General features: G+C 40.8%; 1 protein-coding gene across 3 annotated transcripts in view; it reads left to right on the forward strand.

Moving 5' to 3' along the window:
• Window positions 1-19,176, forward strand: part of LOC133559058 (collagen alpha-1(XIX) chain-like) — a 325,779-nt gene extending 306,603 nt beyond the window's left edge. For all 3 annotated transcript variants that reach the window (XM_061910394.1, XM_061910395.1, XM_061910396.1), the window contains 2 exons: window positions 5,737-5,814; window positions 18,746-19,176. In XM_061910394.1, the coding sequence (XP_061766378.1) occupies window positions 5,737-5,814; window positions 18,746-18,924 (257 nt within the window). In that variant the 3' untranslated portion in view covers window positions 18,925-19,176. The remainder of the gene's footprint in view (window positions 1-5,736; window positions 5,815-18,745) is intronic.
• Window positions 19,177-22,669: the final 3,493 nt, after the last annotated feature.

Raw genomic sequence — 22,669 nt, forward strand, 5'->3', positions numbered from 1 at the left:
CTACGAGCCGGTTCTAAATGCATTGCTTTAAATGCTTGATGGGGGCGATGCTATGCACAATCTAACATGCATGTTGCTTGGGAAGTGCCTGCATGTTTTAAGCAACGTACATAATAAATGAGTGAAGATTGTTGATCTACTTGTGCAGTAGGAAGCTCAATTCTTTGGCCTGTCATCATTGTATTACCATATTAACTCTGCATGATAGCTTTGTCTTGGATGACTTTGGGTCCTCATTAACTGGTTTCATGCATTTGAGTTTGAAATTTTAGACTGTTAAGTTCAGGGGCTGGGCACCAAATTCTAGGCCCTCATACACAAGACTCCTGAAGGACCCCTCCTTTCACCCTAAACCAAATTTTGCCGCCTCATGCTCGCACACTTGGTGTGTTTACATTTACTAAAAAGACTAATCATTGCATGAATTTGCTAGAAACCAGTTTTTTAAAACACATGCATGTATAAATTATGTATTTATGAATGTATGTATATATACAGCATGTGTATATGTAAATATGTATATATGCATGTTTGTATATACATATTTAAATATGTAAATATACACGTCTGTATATATGTGTGTGCGTATGTACGTGTGTGTGTGTGTGTATATATATACATATATACGTGTGTGTGTACGTGTGTACAGTATATATACACGTAAGTATATATATATATATATATATATATACACGTGTATATATGCATATGTAATTATGTATATATACAAGTATATATGTGTGTGTTTGTATGTGTGGGCGTACGCGGTGTATATATACACGTAGATACATATATATATATATATATATATATATATATATATATATATACACGTGTATATATACATATGTATATATACATGTGTATATATGTGTGTGCGTATGTGTGTATATATATATATATATATATATATATATATATATATGTGTGCGTGTGTGTGTGAACGCGCGTGTATATACACATAGGTATATGTGCATATATATTTATATTTTTATATACAGTATATATATATTTATACATATGTATAGTGTGTGTGTATATATATATGTATATGTACATATATAATTTTTCTTTTTTATTGAGGGTGTCCTGCGAGGGAAGGGCATTTGCCCATCCCTCTGCGTTGAGCCAACCAGATTAGCCACTATATTCCAGAGATGACGGTCTTGTGCCAGCTGTTCTGCATCCTCCAAAGCAACTCCCTGTAGTTGGAGGTCGCCTGCAACAACGTCGATCCATTGGGTGCCAGGTTTTCCTCGAGGTCTTTTCCAGCCTGCAGCCCTCCGGTCAAACTGGAGAGTTGTTGAACCGGCGGATGTGACGTTGCGCAACCAGACAGGAAGTTCTGGGCTGGACAGTGCGGGCTCTAAGCACTTTGTTGAAAACCTGGAAGGGCCACCTGATGTTCTTGATGGTTCGAAGAGTCGTGCTATCAAAGCCATCGATTCTTTCCGCCCGAGACTTGTTTAAGGCATAAAGCAGAATGGAGAGTACTGCAGAGTTGTAAATTCTGAGCTTCTTCTTGCTTGAGATTGTCTGGTGCTGCCAGAGTGTTTTCCAGAGAGATCGCAGAGCTGATGCAGCTAGGGCTGTTCTGTGGATGATCTCTTGTTTTAGGTCTGTGTTGTCTGTCACTATGGACCGTAAATACACAAAGTTCTTAACAGGCTTTACAATGTCCTTACCAAGTCGCAGGGGAGATGGATCTGGTCCATCATCAACATACATGAATTTGGTTTTCGTCCAACTCAATAGTAGGTCAAGCCGCCGCTAGGATGGTGAGATCAGCTGGGTTGGTATTGTGCTGCAGAGGGAGGCTGAAGTGCTCTTTACAGCGTTCGAGGCAGTTTGCTTCAGTTGTTATGAGGTTTCCACCACACTTTTTCATCAGGGCTGTCTTGATGCCAAGCTCTGCTCCTCAGTTGGTAACAAACGATTTCTAGCGTCGGGAGATGAGGATGTGGTCATGCACTTTCATGGTTCTGCCATCTGGGCTGTACCATGTCCAAAAATGGATGAGTCTCCGAAGAAACCGGGTATCAACAACACATAGGTTGTTTTGTTGGCAGAAAAGAAGAAGGCAGTTACCGTTGTCGTTTGTGGACCTGTCAACAAAAGTTATGCCAGGAAGTGAGCCTGTGGCCCGATCATTGCTTGTTAGCTTGATGTTGACATCGGTGAAGATGATGGTGATGTTGTGTGATGACACTTAGAGTTGGTCAGAAAAGGTATCCTTCACTTCCTCATCAGCGACATTGATGGGGGCATAAACAACAATTACTTTCATCTTGCCGTGTTTACGGAGAAAGCGGACCAATAATCTGTCGCTCAGGTGTTTGCAGCTGATGAGGGATTTACATAGGATGGCCTTTGGAATGGCAAGTGCCACACCATATTGGGTTGTTGGGCCCCCCGCAGGATAGTAGGTTGGTGGGGCTGCCACCTCACAGTGTACCGACACGTTGGGGTCATTGTTTGTCTCTGACCTACCCTGGAGACCATCCAGCCAAGGATGACCCTACCAGGAGCAAGGTCCAGACGGTATCACGCTACAGGATCGTTGGAAAGTGCAAACCCCGTCGACAGATATTCTCCCGAAATGTGTCTGTCATTCTTGTTTGGTGTGTTTTCACAGTGTGGCGCAGATTTGTAACAGTGTCAAAGTTGTTTATACAGCCACCCTCAGTGTGACCTGTATGGCTGTTGACCAAGTATGCATTGCATTCTCTCGTGTGTGTGTGTGTGTGTGTGTGTGTGTGTGTGTGTGTGTGTGTGTGTGTAAGCCTCATATATCATGTGACTGTGCCGGCATGCTGTTAGTATGAAGGAAAAGCGGACGTGACAACAGGTTATAGAGGACGCTAAAGGCAGTGCCTTTAAGGCACGCCCCCAATATTGTTGTCCGGGTGGAAATCGGGAGAAATTCGGGAGAATGGGGTACTGAAATTTGGTAGTCTCCCTGGAAAATCGGGAGGGTTGGAAAGTATGATCCCAACTGTTTCACGATCTGAGAACATTTCCCACAGCACTGTAATCTTAATGTGGCAGGAAAGGAGTAACGAGTGACGTGATTGAGGAATTTGCAGAATTGAATGTGACGCATTTGTAAAAAGTAAGTGAAAAAACCATGAAAAGGGCGTTTAGAACTGCAAAAAAAATGTTTTTGTTCTTTTTGTCGTTTTTTTAATGTTAAGACGGAGCAGCTTGTGAGAGCATTTAGATGGGGAAGGGGCTGGCAGCAGTACCCATGGCTCGTTGGGAAAAGCGATGTGTGCTTTCCAATGCTCAATTTGCCGCTAATCACTTTACGCTGCGAGCAGGCCCATAATAAACTTCGTAGTTGAGTGTAATTGCAGCCTGCGCAACCTGGGTGGTTAGTAGTTAAATACATATTGGCAATCCGTAAAACCGTTAGAAAGAACATTAACTACAATAATACACATTGGGCAACACAAAGAGCAACTTCCTGTAAGCAAGTTGAAGTTAAGATAGTTAGTCATATGGTTAAAACGTGATCCTGTAGTTAAACTTCACGCGACTCAGCCTAGCCATGGCTCCTCAGGTAAATTGAGTTTGGGCTTCCTGATCGAGAGGGCTCTAATTACCATATTTTTCGGACCATAGGGCGCACCAGATTATAGAGCGCACTGCCGATGAGCGGGTTGAGTCTGGTCTATTTTCATACAAAAGGCGCACCGCATTAAAAGGGTCTTTTTTTTTTTTTTCCCTAAATGGAAAACACTTCCTTGTGGTCTACATAACATGTAATGCTGGTTCTTTGGTCAAAATGTTGCATAGATTATGTCTTACAAATTATCTTCAAAACAGTTTCTGACGGTCGCTTCAGGATGCACCGTTTTATATACGTGGCTCACCTTCGACAGCGTATTTTCTCCATCATTTTTGTTGTAACAGTGTAGCATGCAATGATGGGTGTGAAATAATTGTCAAAAGATGGAGCTAATTGTTTTAATGACATTCAGACTTTACTTAAGTCAATAACAGAGCAGCATCGCCTCAGCCTTGACTCACTAGTCCAACAAAAAATGCCGGAAATGTGTCCTGTGAAAAATCGTTTGACTCGACAGAACTCTCAATAACTAAAGTTCCTTGGGTGAATAATTTCAACTCACTACACCGGTATGTTTTAGCACTTTCATGGCAAGTTTACTGACAGATATAAGTAAGAATGTTAAACTACTTCACTGTATGTTAGAAACAGCAACAGCAGAGGATGAATTTCCCATAACAAGAAAATTTAGAAAACGAAAAAGCTTATTGACGACTGTGTCTGCACCGACTACAACAACGAAGCGTGCAAATTTTCAGGACTTATACAGATCAAATACAAATCAGCAGGTACCGGAAGGTAAGAAAATTTGCTTTTGAATCCATCCATCCATCCATCCATCCATTTCTACCGCTTAGTCCCTTTTGGGGTCACGGGGGGCGCTGGCGCCTATCTCAGCTACAATCGGGCGGAAGGCGGTGTACAACCTGGACAATAATATTGCGAAACAAAACGCCAGGTAATATGTCTTACTTTATACACACACCATCATAACACTGGTATTTTGAAGCACAGTACAATCCACCAAGCGGAGGAGCTTCATTGCTTACCAAAGTCATACTAAAACATTTTGATAAGATTTTTGAGCGCCCTGTGTAGTATATTTTCAACAATTTGGTGGTGTTTACTTGAGTCATATTGCAGTCTACACGTATCTCTTATGTGTGACTGCCATCTACTGGTCACCCTTATCATTTCACAATGAACCAAATAAAATAGCTTCGAGGTCGGTAAGCACAACCAAAATTATTCCGTACAATAGGCACACTGGTTTATAAGGTGCACTGTCGAGTTTTGAGAAAATGAAAGGATTTTACGTGCGCCTTATAGTCCGAAAAGTACGCCAGTCGCTTAAATATAACAACAATGTTGCTAACTGCGCAACAATTCACCCTTTTTTCTCTGCCTTCTCATTCTCTGGCAGACCATGCATTTATGAGTGAGGAAATGTATGGGAAAGACTTACTTGTTGGCATCACTTAGTAAGAGTTTCACTCGTTTCACTGCTTTTTTTTTATTCCATTTTAATATTTTCTCGTTTTTCTTCAGGAGCTGCACACAAACCATTTAAAAATCCCAAAATAACGGCACAACAAAACTTCTACTCAGCTGGGTAATATTATATTATTATGATATCATATGGTATACAACATGTTGTCCAAAGTGATCTCCTCGGAGATCAAACCAGATGTTGCTGTGTGGAATTGTGACAGTGTCGAGTGATCGTTCTGTTGCATCTTGAAAGCTCGCGTCGCCGGCGTCGACTCGTGCACAGATGGCTCCTCTGATGGTTTCCGCTTTTTGACGTGGACGTCTGTACGCGTTTTATTATTCAAGGTGTGGGACCGACGCCGAGAACAAAGTAGCCTGTTTGTATGTCGACTTGCAAAGCTGCTTGGCTCCAAATAATCACAGAGCTGGTGTTTGCTTGACATTGCTGTCACACGGCTGTTATTTATAGCATCGGGAAGCTAATGCACAGAATTCCCTGGATGGCTTTGAAGGTGTCAGAAGTGTATCGCCACCTTGAATCACCTTGTCGTTGCCGTTGTGCTAACATCACTAACTGTGTACCTTTCTCATGAGCACATGACACTGCACGGTCAGCATTTTAGTACTCAATACAATCAGTCTGTTTTTTTGTTTTTTTTCACCCCCCCTCACAGGATACAGGGGGCAAAAAGGAGAACGAGGTCAGCTTGGTCTTGGCCTGCTGGGAGATCCAGGACCTATGGGACCACCAGGTAAGACCAACAACACTACATAAGGGGTGCTCTCAACTAAATGTTAAAGGGGAAAATTATCACAATTTTCTGAAGGGTTAAAACCAATAAAAATCAGATCCCAGTGGCTTATTTTATTTTTGAAGTTTTTCTCAAAATTTTACCCGTCACGCAATATCCCGAAAAACTGCTTCAAAGTGCCTGATTTACACCATCACTATATCCACCCGTCTATTGTCCTGTGACGTCACTGCGTGAAGCCACCAGAAACAAATATGGCGGATAGCACAGAAGAGTATAGCATAGTAGCTCGAATTCAGACTCGGATTTCAGCGCCGTAAGCGATTCAACAGATTATGCATGTATTGAAACAAATGGTTGGAGTATGGAGGCAGGTACCGAAAACGAAATCAAAGAAGAAACAGAAGTTTTTGAGCCATATCACGACAGACAGCGGCACGGGAGGAAGCGCGGACGAATTCGGCGATTGCCTTCTAACCAACGATTGGTATGTGTTTGTTTGGCATTAAATGTGGGTGGAGGGAAAGGCTGGATGCAAATATAGCTACAAATGAGGCATATTGATGCAATATGTACATACAGCTAGCCAAAATAGCATGTTAGCATTGATTAGCTTGCAGTCATGCCGTAACCAAATATGTCTGATTAGCATACTCCACATAAGTCAATAACATCAACAAAACTCACCTTTGTGATTTCTTTGACTTTATCCTTGGAAATGCATCTGCTTTGAGTGTCGCAGGATATCCACACATTCTTGCCATCTCTGTCGTAGCATAGCTGTCGTCGGTACAGTCAGTGTGCAGAACAAACGAGGGACTTTCGCATCTTTTGACCACTGTTGCAACTTGAATCCGTCTGTTCGTGTTGTTACACCCTCCGACAACACACCAACAGGCATGATGTCTCCAAGGTACCGGAAAACAGTCGAAAAAATGGAAAATAACAGAGCTGATTTGACTTGGTGTGTGTAATGTGTTTGAGAAAATGGCGGGTCGCTTCATGTTGTGACGTGACGGGTGAAAGGTCATTGCTCCGACAGGCGAACAATTGAAAGGCGTTAAAATCACCAAATTCACCCTTTCAGAGTTCGGAAATCGGTTAAAAAAAACATATGGTGTTTTTTCTCCAACATCAAGGTATATATTGACGCTTACATAGGTCTGGTAATAATGTTCCCCTTTAAAGGTCTTCCCTTCAGGAGCATTCCTTCACTGGTTTCAATTCCCATCAGTGTCCCGTTACTTTTGTCCACATCAACTCTTCAGACTTCGACTTTGTCCTCCATTTCTTAATCAATTGCTTTCAGGCGCTGGCCTGAAGCTTAAGTGTGTTGGTGCTGCGTCACCACTTTCATCAACAGTCATGCAGCTCTGATGACTGCAGTGAACGCCTCTCACTTCGCACACAAAAATCTGATTAATCACACTTTTAGTTTGTTTTTCACTACAATTATTTGCTCAAGACTTCCTAACAGTTTAATCTTAAATCCCATCATGGTTTATTATGAAGTGAAACAGCGGGAGTGTCCTCACTAAACTTTGCATTAGCATGATCACTGACCTTATAACAACCTTTTCCGGTAACCATCCGCAGTTAAGGTGAAGGAGGATGGACAGTTAAAATAAATGGTGGGATTATTCTGCGTATATATACATGATTCATGCGACAAAGGTGTGTTTAATCTAGTGTTGTCCTGTTACCAATATTTTGGTAACATTATTTCGATACTTTTCGGTACTTTTCTAAATAAACGGGACTACAAAAAATTGCATTATTGGCTTTATTTTACTAAAAAATCTCAAGGTACATTAAACATATGTTTTTATTGCAAATTTGTCCTTAAATAAAATAGTGAACATCCAAGAAAACTTGTCTTTTAGTAGTAAGTAAACAAACAAAGGCTCCTAATTAGTCTGCTGTCATATGCAGTAACATATTGTGTTCATTTATCATTCTATTTTGTCGACATTATTAAGAACAAGTGGTAAAAAATGAATCATTAATCCACTTGTTCATTTACTGTTGTCACGTCTATGGGATCATGTTTTGTTTTGGTCATGTTCGGTTTGTTTTTTTGGACAATCAGTTCCTGTTCCTGCACTTCCTTGTTTGTCTTATTACCATAGCAACTCATTAGTTTTCACCTTGTCCTCATGTCACGCCCCTGTCCTCATGTCTCACACCTGTTTGCACTTATCATAGCTGTTATTTAAACCTGTAGTTGCCAGGTGGTCAGCCTGGCGACTTTACCTCAACTCCCTTCATGCCAAGCCATGCTGTTTAATCATTCTGTCCATGCCACTTAAGTTTTTGGTTTGTTTAGTTTTGTCTTTGTGCTTTGTTTGTTTTCATAGTCTAGTTTTGTACTGCCATTGTGCGCGCCTTTTGTTTGCCTTTTTTGTAGTTTGTTAGTGTATAAATAGATATGTACCTTTATTCACGCCTTGCTCGTGCCAACTTTCCTTTGCATCGGAAGAACAAACAACTTCTTAGTACGGTTCTTGACAAATGTTAATATCTGCTACTTTCTCTTTTAACATGTTCTATCTACACTTCGGTTAAAAACAAATAATAATTTATTCTTCTGTTGTTTGGAGGCTTTACAATAATTTTGGATGATACCACAAATTTGGGTATCAATCCGATACCAAGTAGTTACAGGACCATACATTGGTCATATTTAAAGTCCTCATGTGTCCAGGGACATATTTCCTGACTTTATAAACATATATATATTTTTTTTTTTAACGAAAGAAGATATTGTGTAGTGGTACAGTAGTATCGACAAGGTACGCTCCTGTACTTTGGTATCATTACAGTGGATGTTATGTGTAGATCCACCAATTGCGTTTTTTACATTTTGACGGCAGTGAGCTACGGTGTGTAGTGAAGCATGTTTAGCTATTCCTCGTCCTGCAGGGATGATACTTGGAAGAAACTACCTTTATTTGTCGCCATGAAGACGAGGATTAGTGATTTAGAAGTAGCTAAAACACTGCCGACTGCGGCTGAACTTTAGCCGCTAGCTCGCTAGCCATGTCTTTGTCAGGCTTGCCACTGACAGTTTGTTAGTGTTTTAGTTTTTCCTCTGTGTGTTTAGTATTTCCTGTCCTTAGTTCCTGTCAGCCCTCTTATTTTGTTTCAGCTTCCTGTTTGTCTCCCTAAGTGCTTTGTTTCCCCTTAGCTGCGGCTGATTGGCACCTGGCCACACCTGGCCTCAATCAGCCCGCTCCTATTTGTACCTGCTTTGTCTTCCAGTCAGTGCTGGATTATTGTCATGCCGATGTTGCTCTTGTCGTTGCTACCTGTCATGTCGTATCTTGTCTTGTCTATGCAGCGTTGCGGTAAGCTATGTTTGATTGCGGTTTTTAGCTTACTGCCTTTTGTTCCCTGCTTCCAAGTTTGTTTTTATATTACATGTACGACTTCTTTTTCCTTCTCTATTCTTGCTAGCTTCCATGCTAAGTTCCTTTTTGTTTTTTAGCTCCCATGCTAAAGACCCTTTTGTTCTTTGTTAGTACCCTTTTGTTTGTTCTTATTCTATATTTTAATTAAATCATGTTTTCTCACTCCATGACTGCCTCCATCCCTGCATCTTGGGGTTCGACACCAACTAACTCTGACAGTGTTAAAGCACCTCTTCCTGAGGGCGTTTCCGTGTTATAACTTCACTTTTGTGTTTAGGTTTTAGGCCAAAATGAGTCCGTTCTCTCTTTTCTGTCTACACACTGTGTCTGCTTGTAAGTACTCCGTGATTGTGCACTGCCGAAAATGCTCCTCTCCTTGTAAACCAGTAATGACACGACGTGACGACGTCCCGGGTCGGTGGAGTGGATTGGTACCTTTCAGAGGCGGTATAGTACCGAATATGATTAATTGATATCCCAGTACTATACTAATACTGGTATACCGTACAATCCGATTTAAATCACTTTTTTTTTTGTCAGTCCTAGATTTAAGACAACTTTAAAAGTCGGTTAGAGCCAAAGAAGCTTCCGAATGAGAAGCGTTCTCGATGATCTACAGCTAGGCTGCACTATTTACTCGTTCCAAAGTAATAAAAAACAACAAGTTTAATACTAAAACAAAAGTACCCCAGATAACATCTCGACATGCCAGTTTGTCCTCTGCTCCCAAGAAACAAAAAGAAATAGCTTTCCGGGGGCGTGATGGAGCGATGACGAACCGCCAAGGCCTCTTTGATTTTCATCGGCTGGCAGCAGGAGTTATCACTGAACTTAAAGCCGTTCATCTCATCCGCTGAGGTGGACAATTTATGTGCAGGCCAAATGCAAGCTTGCTTCCTGCTGCCCCGGGAAAGGACAGCCGGTGAAAGCCAGGCTGTCTGAGGATGCATACAAAGTGAAAACTGTCACTGATTAAATCCATGATCAGCTCAATCCAGCTGGGAGTCGCGTAGACATTAAAGACATTCAAGACATCCATTTTTTCTTTAATAAAAAGAAAAACGAAACTAAAAAATAATACATCAGTAACACTCAGTTCATCAGCACTTCATCACACACTAATCAAGTCCTGTACCCAGAGAAATCATGTGATTGTACCGCCTCCAAACGCCATCATATGTTTCCAAATATACTTCCTTTTTCAATAAACACACAATTAACTTAACAAATATATTTATCTACTCAATAAACAATGGCTCACCAACCTTTTTGAAACCAAGAGCTACTTCTTGGGTATTGATTAATGCAAATGGCTACTAGTTTGATACACACTTATATAAATTGCCAGATTTAGCCCATTTGCTCAATTTACCTTTAACTCTATGTTATTGTTAATAATCTTAATGATTTCTCACAATAAATATATATGGAAACAGATCAATATTAAAAAAACAAAAAAAAATGGGTAGTTCTGTCTTTCATTCCGTCGTACATTTTTTTAATGAAAAAAACAATTGAACGGTTTAAAAGAGGAGAAAACACGAAAAAAATGAAAATAAAATTTTGAAACATAGTTTCAAAATTCAACCGAAAAAAAGAAGGCTAAAACAGGCTAATTCGAATCTTTTTGAAATAATAAAAATGTATGGATATTTTTAGAATTTTGATGAAATGTTTTAAATAGGTTGAAATCCAATCTGCACTTTGTTGGAATATATAACAAATTGGAACAAGCTATATTTCTAAAAAAGACCAATCATTATGTCTTATAGATTTTCCAAAACAAAAATTTTAAAATAAATTCGAAAGACTTTGAAATAAGATTTAAATTTTATTCTAAAGATTTTCTAGATTTGCCAGAATCTTTTTTTTGCATTTTAATCATAATAAGTTTGAAGAAATATTTCACAAATATTCTTCTTCGAAAAAACAGAAACTAAAATGAAGAATTAAATTAAAATGTATTTATTATTCTTTACATTAAAAAAAAAAAATACTTGAACATTGATTTAAATGGTCAGGAAAGAAGAGAAAGGAATTTAAAAGGTAAAAAGGTGTACGTGTTTAAAAATCCTAAAATCATTTTTAAGGTTGTATTTTTTCTCTAAAATTGTCTTTCTGAAAGTTATAAGATGCAAATTTAAAAAGAAATAATGAGTTTATTTAAACAAGTGAAGACCAAGTCTTTAAAATATTTTCTTGGATTTTCAAATTCTATTTGAGTTTTTTCTTTCTTAGAATTAAAAATGTTGAGCAACGCGAGACCAGCTTGCTAGTAAATAAATAAAATGTAAAAAATAGAGGCATATCACTGGTAAGTGCTGCTATTTGAGCTATTTTTAGAACAGGCCTTACGGGCGACCTGGTGCCCGCGGGCACCGCGTTGGTGACCCCTGATATAAACACTTAAAAAGCGACCTCCTTTAACTCAATAAACACCCACTAAAGTTACCAAATATGATTATTTCCCCAATGAATGCGACCTCAAGTTGTCACGCCCATGTAATCATGTTTCGTTTTTGTCATATTTGGTTATTATTGTTTCTCGCTTTTGCACTTCCTTGTTTCTCTCATTTCCATAGCAACTCATTGATTTTCACCCTGCCCTCTTGTCATGCCCCTGACCTCAGTTCTCACACCTGCTGGTAATTATCACTCCTATTATTTAAGCCACAGTTGCCAAGTGTTCAGCCTGGAAACTTCCCATATACCTCAACTGTCTTCATGCCATGCCTTTGCTGTCCATTCATTCTGTCCATGCCAATTTTATGCCTATAGTTTGTAGCCTTTATGCTAGTCTTTTATTTTCATTGGTCAAGTTTGTTCTCCGCCCTCGTGCGCGCCTTTTGTTTTGCTTCCTTTGTTTGCCTTTTTGTAGTTTATCAGTGTATGTATAAAAATGTACTCACACTCACGTCTGGCTCGTGCCAAATTCCCTTTGCAATCCACGTCCCAGTCCATGTCTGACATAAATTACCAAATATGATTCGTTATGCAATAAATACAATCTAAAATTACTACCAGGGTTGTAAGGTATACCGGTATTAGTACAGTACCGCGATACTAATCAATCATATTCGGTACGATACTGCCTCTGAAAAGTACTGGTCCACCACCCCCCCACACCCCCTGTCGTCGTCACGTCGTGTCATTGCTGGTTTACGAGCAGAGAATCATGTTCGGCAGCGCAAAATCACAGAGTACTTACAAGCAGACACAGTGTGTAAACAGAAAAGGGAGAACGGACGCATGTTGGCTTAAAAACTAATGATAAAGGTGAAGTTATAACACTGAAACGCCCTCAAGAAGAGGTGCTTTAAGACATGGCTAGCTAGCGAGCGGCTAACTCCCATCCGCAGTCGGTAGTTTTTTAGCTACTTCTAAATCACCGTTATCTATGATAATGTTGCTTGGATGACAACATATGTTGCTCCAAAACCTGTATGTACCTTTCAGCATTAATGGTGCCTTCACAGATGTGTAAGTTAACCATGCCTTGGGCACTAACACACCACCATACCATCACACATGCAGGCTTTTGAACTTTGCGCCGATAACAATCCGGATGGTTCTCTTTCTCTCTGGTCCGGAGGACACGACGTCCACAGTTTCCAAAAACAATTTGAAATGCGGACTCATCAGACCACAGATCACTTTTCCACTTTGCATCAGTCCATCTTGGATGAGCTCGGACCTAGCGAAGCCGGCAGCATTTCTGGGTGTTGTTGATAAATGGCTTTTGCTTTGCATAGTAGAGTTTTAACTTGCACTTACAGATATAGCGAACAAAAATAATAATAATAATAATAATAATGATTATTTTCCTGAAGGAATCAATAAAGTACTATCCATCCATTTATCAACTGTAGTTAATGACAGTGGTTTTCTGAAGTGTTCCTGAGCCCATGTGGTGATATCCTTCACACACTGATGTCGCTTTTTGATGCAGTACCGCCTGAGGGATCCAAGGTCATGGGCATACTGCTTACGTGCAGTGATTTCTCCAGATTCTCTGAACCTTTTGATGATATTACGGACCGTAGATGGTGAAATCCCTGAATTCCTCGCTCATTGAGAAATGATGTTCTTAAACTGTTGGACAATTTGCTCACGCATTTGTTCACAAAGTGGTGACGCTCGCCCCATCCTTGTTTGTGAACGACTGAGCATTTCATGGAAGTTGTTTTTATACCCAATCATGGCACCCACCTGTTCCCAATTAGCCTGTTCACCTCTGGGATGTTCCAGATAAGTCTTTGATGAGAATTCCTCATTTTTTCAGTCTTTTTTGCCACTCGTGCTAGCTTTTTTAAAACATGTTGCAGGCATCAAATTCCAAATGAGCTTATATTTGCAAAAAATAACAACGTTTTCCATTTTGAACATTAAGTATCTTGTCTTTGCAGTCTATTCAATTGAATATAAGTTGAAAAGGATTTGCAAACCATTGTATTCTGTTTTTATTTACGATTTACACAACATGCCAACTTTGCTGGTTTTGGGGTTTGTTGCTACGGTGTAAATAATATTCTAATCCTCTTGGTGTTGCAGGTCAAACCAGAAACGCCATGGCCGTCTGAGCGTGGCCCGTGCACACATTTGCAAAAAGAGTGAGGGTATAACAAGCAGAGCGCTGCAGACAGTTTGTGTGCGAGCAGTTAGGCAGGAGATGGATTGCGGCGGTTGATGAAAAGGCCAAGTTGTGTTTTCGGGCGGGGGGAGGAAAATAACGCGGCGGGATGTGCGATTCCCCTTTGTGTCGGCTGCAGAGAAGGCTGCCTCGCCGGGATGTGATGTGAGCGGTCCGCTCATGAGATGGATGCTGTAATTGAAGGCTTAGAGAGAGCCATGCTAAAGAAAAAAAGGCCGCTTGTGCTCTCTACGCATGTCAGAGAAAAGCTAAAGTGGTGTTTGGATTGCTTCGCCACTGCATGCTGTTGCTTGGTAGCATGGAATACATATCTGCTTCTGTTATGGTGAGGAAATGTCTCTCTTGTCACGACTTGGATACAAATGGATCCAAATAAAAGCAATCAAAGGCGACAGAACCCCAAATACTACACAGCAAGCAGAGGACACATGGTAACATGAATGCCCATCCATCCATCCATTTTATACCGCTTATTCCCTTCAGGGTCGCGGGGGGCGCTGGAGCTTATGTTATCTACAATCGGGCGGAAGGCGGGCTACACCCTGGACAAGTCGCCACTTCATCGCAGGGCCAACACAGATACACAGACAACATTCACACTCACATTCACACACTAGGGCCAATTTAGTGTTGCCAATCTCATGACACAGAAGAAATCCATTTTGTGCATCATAATTGTGTTTGTAAGGCACTTCCTGTTTTGTTAAAGGCCTACTGAAATGAGATGTTCTTATTTAAACGGGGATAGCAGGTCCATTCTATGTGTCATACTTGATTATTTCGCGATAATGCCATATTTTTGCTGAAAGGATTTAGTAGAGAACATCGACAATAAAGTTCGCAACTCTTGGTCGGTAATAAAAAAAACCTGCCTTTACCGGAAGTATGTGCGAGTGACGTCACGAGTTGCAGGGCTCCACACATATTTACTTTGTTTTTAATGGGAGCCACCAGCAGTAAGAGCAATTCGGACAGAGAAAGCGACAAGTTCCCCGTTATTTGAGCGAGGATGAAAGATTTGTGAATTAGGATATTGATAGTGAAGGACTAGAAAAAGAAAAAAAAAAGCGACAGTGTGAGCGTTTCAGATGTAATTAGACACATTTACTACGATAATTCTGGAAGATCTCTTATCTGCTTATTGTTTTAATAGTGATTTAGTGAGATTTTAAAGATTGTAAAGACATACCTCAAGGTCAGATGGCTGCGGTGAACACACAGTGTCTCAGAGAGAAGCCGAGGAGCCAAGCTCTCAGCTGCCTTTTAAACAGCTGCTGCAGGACGACGAATAATCCAATGATTTCTCTTGTAAAATATATTTTTGGGACGGCGTGGCGCAGTGGAAGAGTGGCTGTTCGCCTGGTTCAATCCCCACCTAGTACCAACCTCGTCACGTCCGTTGTGTCCTGAGCAAGACACTTCACCCTTGCTCCTGAAGGGTGCTGGTTAGCGCCTTGCATGGCAGCTCCCTCTATCAGTGTGTGAATGTGTGTGTGAATGGGTAAATGTGGAAGTAGTGTCAAAGCGCTTTGAGTACCTTGAAGGTAGAAAAGCGCTATACAAGTACAACCCATTTATCATTTATTTATTTATATGTCACAATTTCCCCATCCAAAAACATGCTGGTTGACGTGGAGAAAACATGTTCGCTTGACCGCTCCGCTTCACAACAAACAAAGAAACATCGGCTGTGTCTCGGTGCTAAAGGCAGCTGCAATCCACCGCTTTCCACCAACAGCATTGTTCTTTATAGTCTCCATTATTAAATGAACACGTTTCAAAAAATTCAGCAACACAGATGTCCAAAATACTGAGTAATTATGTGGTTAAAGCAGACGACTTTTAGCCACGAGTGGTGCAGCGCTAATATTTCCTGACAGTCCATGACGTCACGCGTACACGTCATCATTCCGCGACGATTTCAACAAGAAACTCGCGGGAAATTTAAAATTGCATTTTGGTAAACTAAACTGGCCGTATTGGCATGTGTTGCAATGTTAATATTTCATCATTGATATATAAACTATCAGACTGCGTGGTCGGTAGTAGTGGGTTTCAGTAGGCCTATAAAGATGACATCCACCAGGGCCGTGACATGTTTTTATTCTGGAATGGGGTCAACACTTCCATCCCAGAACCGTGGCAACAAGGTGAAAAGATAACGGTGGACTGTCGTAGCTCTGCAATGTTGGCGAGTCACTTTCCTGTTTCGTGATGACATGAGGCAGCCGTACAATTTTTGAGGGGAACAAGAATGTGGTTGTAGGCAACCTCTTGATGTAGTTTTTCTGTATACATTTTTATCATTTTTACTAGAGATGTTCAGCACGGTGGTACAGGGGTTGGTGCATGTGCCTCACAATACAAAGGTCTTGAGGAGTCCTGAGTTGAAACAATGTGCTTTTTGACAACGTTTAATCAATGTCAGGTTGTGACGTTGATTTGACCATAGAAATTTGGTCATTTCCCAACCAACAATGAAAAATATGTTGCTTGGATGGTAACATATGTTGCTCCAAAGCCTGTATGTACCTTTCAGCATTAATGGTGCTTTCACAGATGTGTAAGTTACCCATGCCTTGGGCACTAACACACCCCCATACCATCACAGATGCTGGCTTTTCAACTTTGCACCTATAACAGTCCGGATGGTTCTTTTCATCTTTGGTCCGGAGGACACGATGTCTACAGTTTTCGAAAACAATTTGAAATGAGGACTTTTCCACTTTGCATCAGTCCATCTTACAAGGTGTTTGGCCCAGCGAAGCCGGCGGCGTTTCTGGGTGTTGTTGATAAATGACTTCCGCTTTGCATAGTAGAGTTATAACTTGCATTTGTAGTTGTAGAAACAAACTGTAGTTACTGACAGTGTTTTTTTTAAGTGTTCCTGAGCCTATGTGATGATATCCTTTACACACTGATGTCGGTTTTTGATGCAAAACCACCTGAGGGATCGAAGGTCATTGGAATCCGATGTTGTTTTCAGCCTCGCCGCTTATGTGCAGTGATTTTTCCAGATTCTCTGAACCTGATATTACGGACTGTAGATGGTTGAAATCCCTAAATTCCTTGCAATAGCTCATTGAGAAATGTTGTTCTTAAACTTTTCGACAATTTGCTCAGGCATTTGTTCACAAAGTGGTGACCCTCGCCCCATCCTTTTTTTTTTGAATGACTGAGCATTTTATGGAAGCCGCTTTTATACCCAATCCTGGCGCCCACTAAAAAATGTTTTCAAATCAATACGACAAATGATCATCTGATTTACAACAAGGCCAGTACATTTTAAATCCATTAAGATAAGCTTTATAAAAATGTATTATTATGTTTACTTTAGTTACTTAAACGTTTTTAGTTCTATAATCTAATGTCAAAGTATTGGAGGAGATCTGAGGTCAAAAATATTAATCGGGACAAATGTCAGCTCAGCTGTTGGTCTGAAACTCGTGCATGTTGCATTTTGTGCTACTTTGTCGTACTTTTGTTTCCAATTCTCATTAAACCTGTTGATGCTGACTGAGCATTAACAGGTATATAACATTGTCTACTGTGTTGTGCAACACACTTGTTAATAAATGACTACGGGAACAAAGAGACAGACAGGTAGATTTTATTTTCTACTTTCTCATGCACTCCATATTATCATTGTAGTAAAAAAAAAGTTTCATCTTGACACCCCAGTTATATAAGCGCGTACACACCAAACAGAAAGACACTTTATTAAAGGCCTACTGAAACCCACTACTACCGACCATGCAGTCTGATAGTTTATATATCAATGATGAAATATTAACATTGCAACACATGCCAATACGGCCTTTTTAGTTTACTAAATTACAATTTGAAATTTCCTGCAGAGTTTCCTGTTGAAAATGTCGCGGAATGATGACGCGTGTTTGTGACGTTATTGTTTGGAGGGGACACATGTTAGCCCAGCACCACTTACGGGTAAAAGTCGTCTCTTTTCATCGCGCAATTACAGAGTATTTTGGACATCTATGTTGCTGAATCTTTTGCAATTTGTTCAATTGATAATGGAGAAGTCAAAGTAGAAAGATGGAGGTGGGAAGCTTTTTAGCCTTTAGCCACACAAACACACGGTGTTTCCTTGTTTAAAATTCCCGGAGGTGAAACTTTATTATGGATCAGAGCGGTCAAGCGAACATGGTTCCCGACTACATGTCAACCGGCAGTTTTTGGTGAGAAAATTGTGGTAATAAGTCGCCTCTTACTAGCTTATTAGCTTCTGTCCTGCTGCAGCTTCGTGACTTCCCTCAGAGACTGGCGTCAACACACCCGTGGCCACACCCCTCCGACTATCAGGTACTATTTAACTCACTAAAACACTAGCAACACAGAAGAAGGATAAGGAATTTCCCAGAATTATCCTAGCAAATGTGTCTAAAAACATCTGAATTGCTCCCAAAGCAATCGCCTTTTTTTTTTTCCCTAGTCCTTCACTCTAAATTTCCTCATCCACAAATCTTTCATCCTCGCTCAAATTAATGGGGAAATTGTCGCTTTCTCAGTCCGAATAGCTCTTGCTGCTGGAGGCTCACATTATAAACAATGTGAGGATGTGAGGAGCCCTACAACCCGTGACGTCACGCGCACATCGTCTGCTACTTCCGGTAAAGGCAAGGCTTTTTTATTAGCGACCAAAAGTTGGCGAACTTTATCGTCGATGTTCTCTACTAAATCCTTTCAGCAAAAACATGGCAATATCGTGAAATGATCATGTAAGACACATAAAATGGACCTGCTATCCCCGTTTAAATAAGAAAATCTCATTTCAGTAGGCCTTTAATGAAAAAAAAAATGACACGCAATGATAGCAAAGTCATTTTTTCTTTTTTTTTTTTTAACCAAGGCCCTCCTGGGACAGCTTCTCAGGGTCCTCCCGGCTCCCCGGGGCCAAGAGGACCCGCAGGGACGTGTGACCCCGGCGATTGTGCACCCTTCGAGCCCGGCTCCAGCTTCGGCCATCTCGCCCCCAGCTCCCTCCTCCAGCCAGGCGCAGTGCGCGGCAGGAAAGGCAGGACGCCATGATGGATGCAGTAGGGGTCCTCTTGTGTGTGAGTGTGTGTGTGACATTGCTAACAGGCTTCATTTGACTGCAACAGAAACATTTGTTCTTGTTTTTGCAAAGCTGTACTTTTAAGTTATCGGTTGTTTTTACTCCCCTCCTTCCGGCTGTGATGTAATGCATTCCTTGTCATCTCTCATTGCGTCTCTGAAGGCCGTGAAATGACTTTGTTTAGACATTTTCAGCCGCGTCTCAACAACATGATCTTAATTATTTTTTTGCCTCCTTAATTGGCACGCTTATGCACCCCTTCTGTTCTTCTTCAGATAAGCCGTACAAGGGACTGTACGTGTGTCTCTGTGCCTGTGAGATGAGCTGCGTGTTTGTTTCATGTGGCGATGCGAGAGGATTAGAAGCCCGTTTTAACTCTCTTGACTTTGCATGGTGGTCTTCATGTTGAGGACCTCCTTATCAACCTCCTGCAGAGCATGCGGGTGACCTCATGCATTCACATAATAGTCTGATGTAGAAGACGGCAAACATCGACAAAAATCCCCTCCAAAAAAATCCAGCGCCTTATGAACTGTATAACCAAAGTGCAGCAGCAACTGTGTCTGATAGAGAATTATTTATTTTCAATGTATTCAAAAGAAGTGTTTTTTTTTTCTTAGCTTGTGGATTAAGCTATTTCTGGATGAGTGGTGGGGAGCTTATTTAAAATGCATCGTGCATGATAATCATTTTCAAAATGAAACTCAAACGTTCTCCCATTAATTACGTTTGCCAATGCAGCAACAGTACGAGAACCACTGATTGTTGTACATGACGAGAATGTACTTGACAAGTTTGATTGTTCATAGAGGCCTCACTTATATGAAGGAGTATAGGGGATGCACTAAAAAGACACAATTCCAATTAAAAAAAGTCATGTTTTTTTCAAGAAAAAAGATTATTTTTAACGGAAGATATCCATCCGTCCATCCATCTTCTTCCCCTTATCCGAGGTCGGGTCGCGGGGGCAGCAGCCTAAGCAGGGAAGCCCAGACTTTCCTCTCCCCAGCCACTTCGTCCACCTCTTCCAGCCGGGAGACAGTCTTCCCAACGTGTCCTGGGTTTTCCCCATGGCCTCCTACTGGTTGGACGTGCCCTAAACACCTCCCCAGGGAGGCGTTCGGGTGGCATCCTGACCAGATGCCCAAAGCACCTCATCTGGTTCCTCTCGATGTGGAGGAGCAGCGGATTTACTTTGAGCTCCTCCCGGATAGCAGAGCTTCTCACCCTATCTCTAACGGAGAGCCCCGCCACCCGGCAGAGGAAACTCATTTCGGCCGCTTGTACCCGTGATCTTGTCATTTCGGTCATGACCCAAAGCTCATTACCATAGGTGAGGATGGGAACGTAGATCGACCGGTAAATTGAGAGCTTTGCCTTCCGGCTCAGCTCCTTCTTCACTACAACAGATCGATCTAAGAAGAAGGAAGATGTCCAGATTTTAAATTACATAGGTATTAGACCAGAGCAGACCTGGGCAAATTAAGGCCCTTTCTAATATTTTTTTTCTCAATATTTGACTTTGTTCTCAGAAAGTTACGATTCAAAATATTCTCGATATAATATCACTCAAATCATGTAAATGTATACTACTTCTTTACTTGTAATCACTTATGTGTTTCCCCGAAAATGTTTTACTTAGCATAGTTCCCATTAGAATACGATATCAAAGTATTATTTTTACATGACTCTTGGAAAAAGTATGACTTTTTAATGACTTTATAGTTTTATGAAATGACAACTTTGTAACATTAGGCCTCTTTTCTCATAATACTTGTTTTTTTGGTCAAATGGAAATGTTCTTGTTTTATAGTCTGACTTTATTCTAATTGAAAAACAAATCGTGCTAAATGATCTCTTTTTTCTCATTAATTCATAATGAAATGTTGCTAATGTTTCACTTTATCTTGTTACATGTTCACTTTATTTTGGTATAGCTTTATTTTGGGGCGGTATAACTCGGTTGGTATCGGGGCTGTACCAGCCACTTGAGGGTTGCAGGTTCGATCTCCGCTTCCGCCATCCTAGTCACTGCCGTTGTGTCCTTGGGCAAGACACTTTACCCACCTGCTCCCAGTGCCACCCACACTGGTTTAAATGTAACTTAGATATTGGGTTTCACTATGTAAAGCGCTTTGAGTCACTAGAGAAAAAGCATTATATAAATATAATTCACTTCACTAATATTCAAATGTTTAGGCCATAAGACGATTTATGCTTTTTTTGTTAAAGGGGAACATTATCACAATTTCAGAAGGGTTAAAAACAATAAAAATAGGATTTCAGTGGCTTATTTTATTTTTCGAAGTATTTTTCAAAATTTTACCCATCATGGAATATCCCGAAAAAAGGCTTCAAAGTGCCTGATTTTCGCTATCTGTAAATCCACACGTCCATTTTCCTGTGACGTCACATAGTGACGCCAATACAAACAAACATCCATCCATCCATCCATTTTCTACCGCTTATTCCCTTTTTTGGGGCGCTGGCGCCTATCTCAGCTACAATCGGGCGGAAGGCGGGGTACACCCTGGACAAGTCGCCAACACAGATAGACAACATTCACACTCACATTCACACACTAGGGCCAATTTATTGTTGCCAATCAACCTATCCCCAGGGACATAAAACAAACATGGCGGATAGAACAGCAAGATATAGCAACATTAGCTCCGATTCAGACTCAGATTTTAGCGTCTTAAGCGATTCAACAGATTACGCATGTATTGAAACGGATGGTTGGAGTGTGGAGGCAGATAGCGAAAACGAAATTGAAGAAGAAACTGAAGCTATTGAGCGAATAGCTGTTGAAGCTATTCGGCGATCGCCTTCTAACCAACGATTGCATCTTTTGACCACTGGAGCAACTTAAATCCGTCGATTGGTAGGTGTTTGTTTGGCATTAAATGTGGGTGGAGGGAAAGGCTGGATGCAAATATAGCTACAAATGTACATACAGCTAGCGTAAATAGCATGTTAGCATCGATTAGCTGGCAGTCATGCCGTGACCAAATATGTCTGATTAGCACATAAGTCAATAACATCAACAAAACTCACCTTTGTGATTTCGTTGACTTTATCGTTGGAAATGCATCTGCTTTGAGTGTCGCAGGATATCCACACATTCTTGCCATTTCTGCCATGTTAGCATCGATTAGCATGCCGTGCTAATCGATGCACACTCCACGTAAGACAACTTGAATCTGTCCCTTATCGTGTTGTTACACCCTCCGACAACACACCGACGATGCATGACGTCTCCAAGGTATGGAAAACAGTCGAAAAAATGGAAAATTACAGAGCTGATTTGACTTGTGTGTGTAATGTGTTTGAGAAAATGGTGGATTGCTTCCCATTGTAACGTCACGGGTGAAAGATCATCGCTCCGACAGCGAACAATTGAAAGGCTTTTAAATCGCCAAATTCACCCTTTTAGAGTTCGGAAATCGGTTAAAAAAACATATGGTCTTTTTTCTGCACCATCAAGGTATATATTGACGCTTACATAGGTCTGGTGATAATGTTCCCCTTTAACACCAATAATTGTATTCTTGTAAAATGATACCATTATTCTCCCAAAAATGACTCTTTAACTTAATATTTGACTTAGTTCCTGCAATATTTCAAAGTGCGTTTCCCTAATACTCCTTCATATTTTATTACTGATATCTTTTGGCATGAATAGCGGAAGTTAAGAATGTTTATTTGCTGTGCTGG

The sequence above is a fragment of the Nerophis ophidion genome, linkage group LG09, assembly GCF_033978795.1.
Source record: "Nerophis ophidion isolate RoL-2023_Sa linkage group LG09, RoL_Noph_v1.0, whole genome shotgun sequence".
In the NCBI taxonomy this organism is placed as follows: domain Eukaryota; kingdom Metazoa; phylum Chordata; class Actinopteri; order Syngnathiformes; family Syngnathidae; genus Nerophis; species Nerophis ophidion.